The sequence below is a fragment of the Macaca thibetana genome, chromosome 5 (assembly GCF_024542745.1).
Source record: "Macaca thibetana thibetana isolate TM-01 chromosome 5, ASM2454274v1, whole genome shotgun sequence".
In the NCBI taxonomy this organism is placed as follows: domain Eukaryota; kingdom Metazoa; phylum Chordata; class Mammalia; order Primates; family Cercopithecidae; genus Macaca; species Macaca thibetana.
The window spans coordinates 46,165,186-46,178,432 of NC_065582.1; the positions used below are offsets into that span (position 1 = coordinate 46,165,186).

The window sequence follows — 13,247 nt, forward strand, 5'->3', positions numbered from 1 at the left end:
CACCTTCTTCTGTTGGATTAAACCCACAGATGTCACAAATACAACGAACCCACTTATTCATCTCCTCCTCGCTGTCTGCTACCAAGTAGAAAATCCGGTCAATAGTGTTGATATCAAAAATGTAGCTGTTTTCAAACTCTTTTTTGTTAAATGTCAATCCAGCATCTACTTGTTGACATAAATTTAAATCAATAATACGAATAGGCTTCTTGGCATGATCATTTTTGTAATATTCCAAAACATCTGGATCTCCAGTTAAACGGCCACTGCGTAACACGAACCATCTCCTCTTCCATGCCTAGAAACAAAACAAAAATATCCGTTCAGTATTAACTTGAGATAATATTTTCAAGAAGATGCACATTTATCAAACTGATTTTACAAATGCATTGTTTAGAGGAAGTCACAACACGTGTGTGTGTGTTTGTGTGTGTGTTTTTACCACAGGATATCTGCCACTCTGCAAAGCAATGTTTACTAATAACTCAATTAACTTAATATTGTATACATATTCAGTGTCTTCTATTAAATCTCCTGCTATATAATATCAAGGCAATAAATCAAGGAGGATTCAGTTTTTACTAAATATGAAAAAGTCATCGTTTCAACAAATGGTGTTAGGAAAACTAGAAATCCATGTGCAAAAGAATGAAGCTGGACATTATGCTAAGTAAAACAAGCCAGTCATAAAAAGACAAATATTGTATGATTCCACTTATATGAGGTAGTTCAAGTAGTCAAATTCATACAGACAGAAAGCAGAATGGTGTTTGTCAGCCCCTGCGGGGAGGTGGGGAATGGAGAGTTGTTCTAGAATTTAATGGGCCTAGAGTTTTAGTTGAAGATAAAGTTCTGGAGATGATGGTGGCCATGGTTGCAATGGCACTGTGATTGTATTAATACTTAATGCTAGTGAACTGTATATTAAAAATAGTTAAAATGATCAATTTTGTTATGTATATTTTGCCACAATTTTTTAAAAAGCAACAGATTTTCATGCGTTAATATCATTCCATAAAGAATACACATAAAGCTGCTTCTTCATAAGACTCCTACAGATTTTAAACATTTAAAAGGCTTCTCTTTTTTTTAGGTGTAGTGGTAAGGAGTAGGGAGGGGAAAAAGGTTTTGAAGCTTTTCTGGCTTCTTGCCTGGGAAGCAATCGATTGTGTCTCTCTTTTAGCCACACAGCCTGTTGTTCAAAGACTACACGAATAAGACCTGTATTCTTGAGTGTGGGATTTAACTCTTTTTAATATTTCCCCTCCTCTTCCCAACAAACACACATGGGCAATCTGTACTACACTCATCATACACCCCCTCCACAGGTTCTGGTAAATTTTGAGTTTCATACTACACATAGAGAAGAAGCCTAAAAATTATTTTACTATCACCCTCCCTAAATCTATGTTCACCAAATAATAAAAGCAGAACCAAATGACAAACAGTCTTCCTCACCAGCCTTTAACCCCAACATGTGTGCCTGGAAACAAACTTACACCTTACTCCTCTTTGAAATTCTTCCTCAGGGAGGCAGCTAGATAGAAAGAGGCCTATTTTAGCAAGTCTCAGTCATTTACTAAGATATTCTCTGCTCCAGATTCAACATTCTAGGTAAGATTGCCTCAGGAGGACACTCTGGGGCTGGGCACAGTGGCTCATGCCTGTAATCCCAGCACGCTGGGAGGCTGACGTGGGTGGATCACTTGGGGTCAGGAGTTCGAGACTAGCCTGGTCAACATGGTGAAACCCATCTCTACTAAAAAATACAAAAATTAGCTGGATGTGGTGGCAGGTTCCTGTAATCCCAGCTACTCAGAAGGCTGAGGCAGGAGAATCGCTTGAACCCGGAGTCGGAGGTTGCAGTGAGCTGAGATCACTGTGCTCCAGCCTGGACAGAACAAGACTCCTCTCCTCCTCAAAAAAAAAAAAAAAAGAAGAAGAAGGAGGCAGGGCAGGGGGTAGTGGGGACACTCTGGGAAGTGGAAGGACTCAGAAACAAGACATCTCATGAACCCCAGTGGAATAAAACATTCCCTTTGCTACTTGTGGGAAGGAAAACACGTATATCATTCATTATTCCTACCTTCAAAGAATTGACTAATTGTGAAAAAAAAGTTTAACATACATGAAAATACTTGAGACTATAGCAACCCAGGCAAAATGTCTGCAGAGGTATTGCTAAATGAACAGGTATTCCTCTATAGAAAAATTTAGGCAATCCTTTAACAAGAGGATTACTAGAGAGATCACAAAGACCTAAAAACATTATATATTAATATCATCAATATTTTAAATTAACTTCTCATTCTTCGCTGAGCTCAAAGGAATATGTAAATAATTCATGCCCAGGGGAAGGCAGGGTAGAATCCTATAGATGTTTTAGATAATATTGAAAGTCATAAAGTGTTAGATTCACATGATGTTCTGAAGTATAAAAATCCATTCATTGAATATGCATCTACTCACTGCAAAATAAATAAATATCCCCTCTTAGTAAAATTATGCCTCTATGGATACTTCCCTATCAAGCAGTAAGCTTTAAAAAGTAATGCAGAAGTAAAGCAAAAGAATACAGAATATGATGTTATTTATGCAGGGCCCTCAAGAAATCGTATCTTTCAGTAAGTGATTTTTCCAGATAGTGAAGCTTCATTTAAAGATGATGCAGAAATGACTTTTTAAAACTTTATTGTCGTGCATGCAAATCTTTCTAAAATGCTTTACTACATTCTTCACCAAACATAATCCATTCCCCAACGATTCAGACTAAGCGTTATAAGCATCCATCTCTATATTGCACTTTAAGAGGCTGTCAGAGGCTACTGCACTGTATGGAGTGTCATTTGCCCCTAGACTGTTAAATAGTACCATACTGCTGTGCTTGTATAGCTCATCTTTTAAATACAGTTTCCTGTCTTTTTTCTCTCAATTTTTATCAACTGTCACTTTTCCCCTCCAACAATAGGGTTTATAGAAGCCTAAACTCTTACCTGTCTCAGGGACTTCGCACATGTTTTCTCCTAAATACATTTTATCCTTCCCCTCACTTTTTGCCTGGCCAACTCCAACCTTCAGGGCTTCTCTTCCCTGACCACCCTCAACGCAACCAACTCCAGTGTAAAGTAAAGTAATAGCATAGTTTTGGAGATCCTATTACTTACCTACGTAGTGATTGTGTAATTTTGCAGTTCAATTTTTCCTTGTATTTATTTGTGTAGTATCTAACTCCCCAAACAGACTGAACAGTTTAGTAAGATAGCGACCATGTCTGCTTTATTTGCCATAGCACAGGGCCTGGTACATAGAATATCTGTACAATAAATAAATAGAATTCTTCTGAGAGAGTAGACTTGTAAAATTTTTGAGATTAGATTTGATACATGGGCCACAATGAAGAGAGTGCTTTCAAGGCAACTTCCATTTGAGAAAAAGAGCTCCAATACTGAACATATACATAATAAAATAAACATAAGTAAGATAACTTTACCAAAACACACGCACAAAACATCTTGGGAAAATGGCAAAAACAGAAAAGCACGGAACATGTCCTTTCGCTACAGCTTATGTGTCACTCTTTGTTTTCCAGCTAACTCTGGCTCCCCCCATTCAGTCCTTCACTTCCCTATTGAAATCACATTGTTAAAAATCAAAAAGCCCTTATGAACTAAAATAAATAATCAAGAAATGAGTAGCAATGAATTGAGGTACACTAGATATATTGGGCTAGCGATTAGAGGCTGAGTAGACATTATACAAGACGTGAACTCTTACGGCAGGAAATTACAGCATTAAAACACAGAACTTAGCCAAGCAGCACCTGCCATTTATTTATTTATTTTTAACATGGTCCAAATGTGACTGTTTGTCTCAGTCACAAAATGAGTCACCCTCATTGAATCTGGCACAGATTAAACTGGAAAACAAAAGCAATTACATAAACTACACACTTTAATAAGGCAGATACAAAGGTTCTCTGGATTATGGTACAAAGCACAATTTAGCCACAGAATAAAGCTTGATGCTCGACAAGAGAACTGACATCAGCACCCTTGCTAATCTCAGCACAAAAGCGTCTCTATGTTTTGTCAGAGCACAAAACGGGCCCACATAAATCAGTCTTTGTTATCTGAAAATATCTGAGATTCTTAAAGTTTGTCCTATTTTTATCCTTGCTGCCTTGGTAGCTTGAGAGAAAGCCATACACTTCCTTGCCAATCCTGCAGAGCAGTAGCAGACAAAAAGGAAAGGCTTTCTAGAAACCTTCAAAACCAAATACTCAAAGTAATTTTAAAAGAAATTCACACAAAATATCATTTTAACGATTAGACTTCCATTACGAGCAGGTAATGAAGAAGCTGAAATCTGCAAGATGTCTGCATAGTTGAGAAGGACTATGTAAAAACTTATTTTGTAGCCATTTCTTACATGCAATAGTCACTCCAATTTTGAGTCGAACAAATAATGTTGTTAACAAGAAGCAAACAGTTAAGTCTGGATTTGGGGGTAACTTAAAAGTACCAAAATCTGAAGCCAATTCCCTATGCTCCTGTGACTGCCTCCTGTGCCTACAGGATAAAAGCCAAACTCTGGCAGGGTACACAGGGCCCTCCAAGCAACTCGCGCCCCATCTCCACCCCTAAATCTTTCCAGCCTCATTTCTTGCCTCTCTGCCTTCTAACCACATTGGAAATATTTGTAGTTTCCCAAACACTCTGCTCTGTCCTGCCTCTGACCTCTTGGCACAAAATGTACCCCCTAGATTTTAGCTCAGCCTCTGAGCTCTCCATTTCCACCTTGTTCCTACATCATTTGACATCTCTACATTTGAATTGTTACTGAGGGCTGAAGGCATTTTAACCTTTCTTCTTTCCTTTCCCATTGCCTAGTGCTAAGGAGGTGCTCGGTCAATGTCTGCTAAATACGCAATCAAAAATGTTTGAGGCAAGGATTAAAAATACAGAAGTTCTCATTATTATTTATGCATTACAGGGATAGTGATATAACTGCGATCTGACCAGTGCATTCAAGAATTGGTCAGGCAAGCATAGAGGTGTGTATTTTAAAACTCTACAGACATAAGAGAGATGTTTTTAAACATCATTTTAAAAGAACTATTCTTTTAAACATTTTCTGTATTTAGCAAATTGGATATGCTAACCTGTAGAACTGTCACAATGAAGTTGGGTCTTAAGACAGGCTTTTCACACACCTTAGAGTATGGGTAAGAAAGTACATACTGGCAAGAAAGTACAGATGGAGTCCCACTATTTGGTGGGAAGGAAATATATTTTAACCTGGATTAACCCCAAGCCATTAACGGCTGTAACATTACTAACAAATTCACAAATTTTGCCTAATTAACCTAACTAGCAAATTGCTTCAGCTTTAAAGAAAAACATTGTAACTGCTGTACACCCCATTTTGTGAGTTCTCTGTGGTATAAATGACAGCTCACATGCCTGGTGTGATGCTTGCCAGAATTCCCTAATCTTTTCCCTGTACCTTTACTGGAAGAGCTAATTATTGAGGAAGTAGCCAATATATGGGCAGGCAAGAGAGAAGATCAGAGAAGAGGTCGGGGTAGTCCATGGGTTCTCTGCCCTGAATGCACATTAGAAATATCCGGAGAGTTTTGCTTCAAAAAAAAAAAAAAAAAAAAAAAAAAGGCTTGGGGTTTCACCTCAGGCCAACTAGATTATAATGTAGGGGGGTGGGGATGAAGGGAATAGGCAGCTTTAAACACTCAACAGATGATTCTAATGTGCCAACAAGATTGAGAACCACAGATCCAATCAATAGGATTATATTGGTCTTTAAAGTAAAATTTCAAAAACAAAACAAAACAAAACAAAACACAGGTCCTTTCAAGCCTACGTCTCATTCTTCATCTTCTTATATTAATACCTTCTGTCCATGTCAGTGCTGTCTCTATCTTCCTATTTTTGTTCACAATATTTACCCCACTAGCAAATATCTTTCAAACCCAATTCATTCTTCAAGGTTCTTTTTTTCCCAACCTTCCCCTTTCCTCCCCATAACCTCCCTTTCTACCACTGACAATCAATTACTGCTCTGTAACACCTCATGCATTGCTGTAGAATAGATTGGAACAGTCTATTATTTAACATTTTCAAACTCTCCAAACACTTATGAATTATTTTCCCAACTGGACATTAAGCTCCTTGAAAGCTAATTCCTTTTTTTTTTGTATCTGCAACAGCACTTCACACATTGTAAGTGGTCAAAGCCTTGGTGAGATGTTGTCCATCAGAATAATCATCACAGAGAGCCACTGAGATTAAATAAAAAGACTTCAGATGGGAAAAAAAAGTTCAAAGTTGTTATTGAAGTCCACACTCCTTCAGTAAGATGGCATACATGGTTCTTCCAAACCATACTTACCTGTCTCCTCTCTCCAATCTCTTACCTTCACAGATGGCCTCAGACAGCACCCACATGGTCTTTGTTGCTTTTTCAGTCTGAAATACCTTATCTCCCTCACCATGAGCTCCTTCTCATCCTTCAAGAACTAGCTCAAGACCTGTTCTTTAAAGCTTTCCTCAACTCCCCCTGAGATAAGGCATCTGCTCCTGTTGCTTTGAGCTCTCAGCAATATCACACAAGTAGTCCATTAACAAGCCCATTCCCTTAAGCACTTGAAAAAGAACTCTGCTGACTGCATCTTGGGGTCTCTTGGTAGTTGTTAAGCCGTAACAAAGTATACCTTGTCCAGATAGCTGAAGAGCAACACTTTCTACATTCCTGAGCCAACTTTCCTTCTACCAGGAAGCCTCACCACTATAATGTTACTAACCCCTTCTTTTCCTGAGAAAGTGTGGGGGGAAAAGTACAGCAGAATTTTTTATTTTGAAATCTCTTAAAAGGTATTTCACAACGGATATTTAAGGAAAGACCATTGCTGTGACTTTTTTTTTTTTTTTTTTTTTTTTTTTTGAGACGGAGTCTCACTCTGTCACCCAGGCTGGAGGGCAGTGGCGCAATCTCGGCTCACTGCAAGCTCCGCCTCCCGGGTTCACGCCATTCTCCTGCCTCAGCCTCCCAAAATTTCAATATACTCTCAGAAATCTGTAAAACGTTGGCGTTGAAGATGCGTGTTTCACAAGATGAAAATGCTATTTTTCATAAGATAGGTCGTAATCGAAATTTTATCAGCAGAATAATGGTCAAATAAATTATGGAACAGCTACACAATAAAGCTAGGCAAGTCATTCAAAAAGTGACACAGATCTATACACATGAGCAATGCCCACAAGATAGCTGTTAAATAAAAAAAACAAGGTGCGGAATTGTACATACAGTATATAATTCCATTTGTGTGAAATAACTGTGTGTTTGTACAAACACACACTATGTTTAGAGAACAGGTCTGGAAGGACACATACTAAGTTGTTAACTGTAATGACTAGGAATAGGCCAGATGAAAGGGCCAGATGAGTCTCATATTTTTATTTTATATACTTTGTTTTTCCAAATGTTTCCATTTATTGCTTTTATAGTTTTAAAAAATTATATGTTTAAAATAATCTAGGAATGATGTGCACAAAACAAAAAGTTTGTGTGTATATGGAAATGCTATTTTATTATTACTCAGCAATTAGTGAATGGATATTTAACTTTGCTTTTAAATATAGAATTCCGGGATACATGTGGAAGGAGTCTTAGCCAGGAAATAGCCTAGACAGATAAAGAGTAACGACTTTAAAGACTGGCACTTAGGGGGTTAAACAAACAAACAAGGAAAGTTGGGAACACTTAAAATAGAGGAATTAATTTATTTTTCTTTCCTTAAAGTCATTATAATATATTGCTTTCATTTTCTTTAAAAACCATGCAGTTAATGGTAATACATTTAGATATTTAAAAATCTAAAATAAGCACTTTGGGAATTACTTTGCCTATTAAAAATATTTCCATAATACTATTACTAGGGTAAATAAAATAAAGAAAAACAAATTAACCATGAAGCAGGGACAAAGGAAAACCATTTGCTTTAAAATACTTGAGTTGTTTTCCAGGAAGCACCATCTTTTCTCATAGAGCAAAATAAGGAAAAAACAGGCTCGGTGGAAGTTTCCACTCCACTGGCTCTATCATTATGATCATCTGTTCCAAACACACAGAAGCCTAAAATTTCCTGTTTTCAAACTATTGTCATCATTTTCTAGCCTTGTGCTATCTGAGCTAACTTTAGCTTAGTAATATAAACAAAAGAATACACCGAAAATAATGCAGAACAATGCCTAGATCTAAGCTTTCAACTGTTCCATAAACTTAAGATATTAGAGTTTACATACATCGCCTGGATACAACAAATTAGTTGGAAATAAAACAATTTCCTAAGAGGAAAAAAATCAAATTTGACTCAGAAATACTACACTAGCCATGGAAAGACTTCAGGAATTTTGACTTCTCAATAATAGTGCATATAATTTACTTGTTGAAACTACTGTTAAATTAATGTCTACCTCAAAGCCTAGGCATAAGCACTACATAAAATAAACAAAAAGCCAAAAACAAAAAAGCAATGACAAAAACCCCTTAGTATTTAATATACACAGGTGGTTCTTAAACCTTTTCTGGGTCATAGACTGCTTTGAGCATCTGATTAAAGCAATGAAAACTTTTCTTAGAAAAAAGGCATAATAGGTAATATTGTACAGTTTTAAGGGTTCACAGGACCCCTGTTAACACATTAAGAACCCTGAAAATAGGACTTGACTTTTATACATCTTACTACCGAGAACAATTTGGTATGAGGCTGGTCTGCCTTGGACCCCAATTAGGGAAATTTATTTATTAAGTTCCACAGGAAAGTATGTCACCGCATGGCTATATTAATTCTCATTACAGCATTGTGGGGCAAGCTGAGTATATTTTTACTTGAAAGTACCATTTCATTTCTCTCCTCACATTCCCAATCGTTGGGGCTGTGCCCATACTCTAACTCTGGTGGTTTTGCAGGCTTCCTTACCCTAACCAAGAGGAGGCTGAAAAAGTGAGAAACTGGCTAGGAGCCAAACAAAGTTAAACATGCAATGTTCCATGTGAGTAGGATGGTGGCCTGGGGTGACTCACAGCTCAGTGTGTACTGGGAAGAAAGGCCACTGGCCTTGGGTCCACTGGAGCTCACCCTTTTCTTACCACCATGTGCAGTCAGTCAGTGAGCTCAGGTCAGGATGTGGGCAGAGGAAAATGGGGACACAGAGTTCACTTCATCTTTTGAGACTGGCTTTTGGCCTACTTCTGGCCAAGACAAGAGTTAGCTGGAGTTTACATGCAATTTGGCCAGCTAGAGATTTGGAACATGAGTTGCAGCTAGTGAAGAACAAGTCTTCTGCTCATCTCCCTAAGAACTTGTGAAGGCAGAAGTGGTGCAAATGTCCAGGCAGATTCCTACCAATCTAGCTGAATACAGCAAAAAATGCAATAAAGAACCCTGAGCACTGCCATGAGCTCCAAAACATGTCCACAGTTATTGAGCTATTCCATTTCTAGGACTCTCACCTAAGGAAATAATGGAAAAAAAAATATGTGGCTAAATACCTAGGCACCAAAATATTCAGCACAGTATTGTTTCTATAAGTAAATATTTGAAATGATCTAAATAGTCAACAGAAGGTAGGATGATCAACTACCCCAGTGTTCCTGAGACTATTGTCGTTTTAGCTCTGCAAGTGCCACATCCTAGAAAATGGCTCAGTCCGGAGCAAACCCAGATGGTTGGTCACAGTAGGAAACTGAGTAAATAAACGATGATATACCACCATACAGGAGTCTTACACAGCCATCAAAGTGATGCTTAGGAATGTCTTTTTTTTTTTTTTAAGAGTTTTTTTCTCCCCATGGTTTGCAAAATTCCCAAGATATTGAGAGATCATGGTAAGAAACTCATATTTTCCATTTGGAGTAGATGGAATTTGGTGTGAAGGAATATTGACAACACCTTTCTTTCTGCAAATTCTGGCTTCCCTGTCACCTCGGCCAGGTCCAGCTGACGACTCCAAAATGTCCACGATACCTTGTGCAAACCTCCATCATAGCACTCTCCCTTAGCATTTCAATCAACCCTTTGTACAGCTGCTTTCCTCCCCCAAGACTTTGTCTTATTCCTCTTTAAGTGTTCAGCATAGTGTACAGCATGCAAGGACTTGGTGGTTAAAAGGCATGGGTAGTAACTGCTGCCTGAATAAATGAACAAACGAATGGATGTCTTAATTCATTTGGTAATGATGCTGTCTCTGTTCTTCACTAACTTGGCCTTCAGGTATAATGGATGATATAACAAACCAATAGTGGATTTTCTTATTGTTGTAAGAATTCAGCCATAAACTCTCAAATCTCCAGCCCACAAGGCTCAGTGAACAAAAAGTGAAACTAACTTAATCAGGGAATAAGTCAATATGAACCCTGGGAGACTGAAACCGTGGCAATATGTTAATATTAGGTGCCTACAACTTCACAGTGCCTACAGTACTATGAGAAGGCCCACACATTTTAGTCATTGAATATTATCTGATAGCATTTTAATGTATATATACATATGCAGTCTCTCTCTCTGTATATCCATACATTTGTGTGTGTGTGTGTTTGTGTGGTATGTACGTGTGCATGTGTGTGTGATAACTTCCCAGTCTCTCAGAGGGTAGAATGTAATGTCATCACAGAGAATAAGGACAAAATGGCATGTGCTATGAAGTATAATGTCAATGTCCATTTGACGTTTAATAACGTCTTGTTTAAATAAAGAATAAGACCATGAGAAAATAAATGTTGTTTTTTATGCAGCAGAAAATTCATGTCGTCTCTCAAATTAAAGACATAAAATCTTCCTGCACAGAGGCAAATTCTAATTGCAGTTTTAGAGCAGTGCTGTCCAACAGAACTTTCTGTGATAATGAAAATGGCTGTGCTGACCATCACAGGATCCATTAGCCACATGTGACTGCAAAACTTGAAAAGTGGCTGATGCAACTGAGGAACTGATTTCTAACTTATTTAATTTAAATTTAGTCACATGTGGCTAGCAGCTACCACATAGACAATGCAGTTTGTTTTTGGTTTTGAAACAGGGTCTCGCTCTGTTGCCCAGGCTATGGGCAATGGTGCAGCCACAGCTCACAGCAGCATCAACCTCCTAGGCTCAAGCAATCCTCCCACCTCAGCCTTTCCGGTAGCTGGGACCACACGTGCATGCCACCACGCCTGGCTAACTTTTCAATTTTTGGTAGAGATTAGATCTCAGTGGGTTGCCCAGATTGGACAGTGCAGTTTTAAAGGATATTTCTTCAACTTAAGAGACAAGCAAGATCAATTGCTGAAGAAGGTACAGCTCTAATAATAAAATCCACAACAAATATTTAAATTGTGTGGAAGTTGTGCCTGAGATCCTAACAAGTATGTGGGTCTATTTCCTAATTTTACCGTGTTCCACAAACTTACTCTTTCCTAAAAATGTGTCTCATATGTTGTTATTATCATGATTAGGAAAGGAAATGCTTGCTTAAATAAAATTGATCATTAATAAAACACCAATGACAATCTAGAATTTCTCAATGAAAATTTATCTTCAAAAAATGAACTGATTCTAAATTATATTTCTTGTTCAGCTATCCAATCCAAAATAATTATTTCTGGATTAGAACTACTGTTTTGAGTCTCCAGCAAAACAAAACATTCCCATTTTCTTTTCTGAGTTTCTTATTGAACATTCACCACAATTTACAACAAAATAAAATGCTGCTATATTAAGATTTGGATCACTGTTTAAAAACAACAATTTCACATTAAGAACTAGAGGGAAAGCACTGAAGTGTTACAAATCAAATTTCAAATTTCCATAATTACATTTATATGTAAAAAGCCAAAATAATGCTTAAATATCATTTTCTTCTGAACATAAACCTGTCTAAAGCTCCCAGAACAAGATATATGGCAATGAAAAGTTTCTTTAGAAAGACATCCTTCCAAGGAGATAAATTATGCATTCCGGAGCCACTGACTATAAACTACATTAAGTCCAATAAGCAAGAATGAATAACTTCATCTAAAGAGAAGGACTAAGTACAAGGTTGAATGCAAGAAAAAAATTATGGCACAGATAATAAAATCAAGATGTCTGATGCAAATGTGGAAGGCTCAGCCCAAGTGCCAATAATGACGTCTCCCTCTTTCCCCATGTGGGCTAGGGGTGTCACCCTTTCATAAAACATGATTCTTGGAGGAAAACGATTCTTCATGCATGCACTATGCAGATAATGATCTCACCATACAAGAAAAATGATGGCCTATTTATTTCTTTTTGTTTTCAATAAATCCAAGTGCCATCTTGCCTATTTTATGGTGTTTTGCCCCTAAAATGAGCCCAGCTTTCTTTTTTCTGTCAACTTTTCATCTCCCTCTACACTACCCAAGCCTTATAACCTTTGGTCAACAGGAAATAGATACAATGGACTGAAAAGAACAGTGGTTGTAAGGATTTGTATTGTATATGCATGTTTTAATGCTTGAGGACAAGGAGAGAAGTGTTGAAGGAAAAGAGAAAATGACTTGCTACTTCTGCCAGAGAAATAACGGTGCCATCTGGCAGAACCCAACTCATCTTGTGCTCCAAGCAAAATTGTTACCAGTTCACAAAAGCTTAAAAAAAAATAAAGAAGAAGAAAAAGAAGAAAAAAGAAAACAAGTACACATACAATCACCCATATAGATAGGTTAGATTAGATTAGATTAGATAGACCATGTGCAGTTGACACAAGATAACTTACACACTCATCTGCTTTCAACATGTTACAAACCCAGTGAGACAACCCGAGTCATTCAGAAAGTGCTGGCATCTGAGGTAACAAACAACCACCAACTGCGTCTGACTTGCCAACTTGGAAGTTCACTAAAGTCTGTAAAAGCTAAAAATAACCACATAAACATGTTTACGGCATTTTAAAAATACAGGATCTGCACTGTCTTCTAAATATAAACCTTGAGTTTGGAGCACAGGGATTGGCTTTGGGTTTAAGGAGATGTCATCTGGACATCCCACATTTCACCACAGAATTTCACATTTCAGTATTTTACTTTAAATATACAATTGCTGGTATTTAACTAGAATGAAGAAGGGTAGAACAGGGGAACGTGAACAAGAAAGGAAAAGATGGTACCTATTCCCCCATTTAATTAGAGGGCTTCAAAATACCACAAATCTCCAACTCTTTGTGGTGGGACCTGAC

General features: G+C 37.6%; 1 protein-coding gene across 4 annotated transcripts in view; it reads right to left on the reverse strand.

The window, feature by feature from the left end:
• Positions 1-13,247, reverse strand: part of GAB1 (GRB2 associated binding protein 1) — a 129,981-nt gene that overhangs the window by 50,858 nt on the left and 65,876 nt on the right. For all 4 annotated transcript variants that reach the window (XM_050791091.1, XM_050791089.1, XM_050791090.1 and 1 more), the window contains one exon: positions 4-298. In XM_050791091.1, the coding sequence (XP_050647048.1) occupies positions 4-298 (295 nt within the window). The remainder of the gene's footprint in view (positions 1-3; positions 299-13,247) is intronic.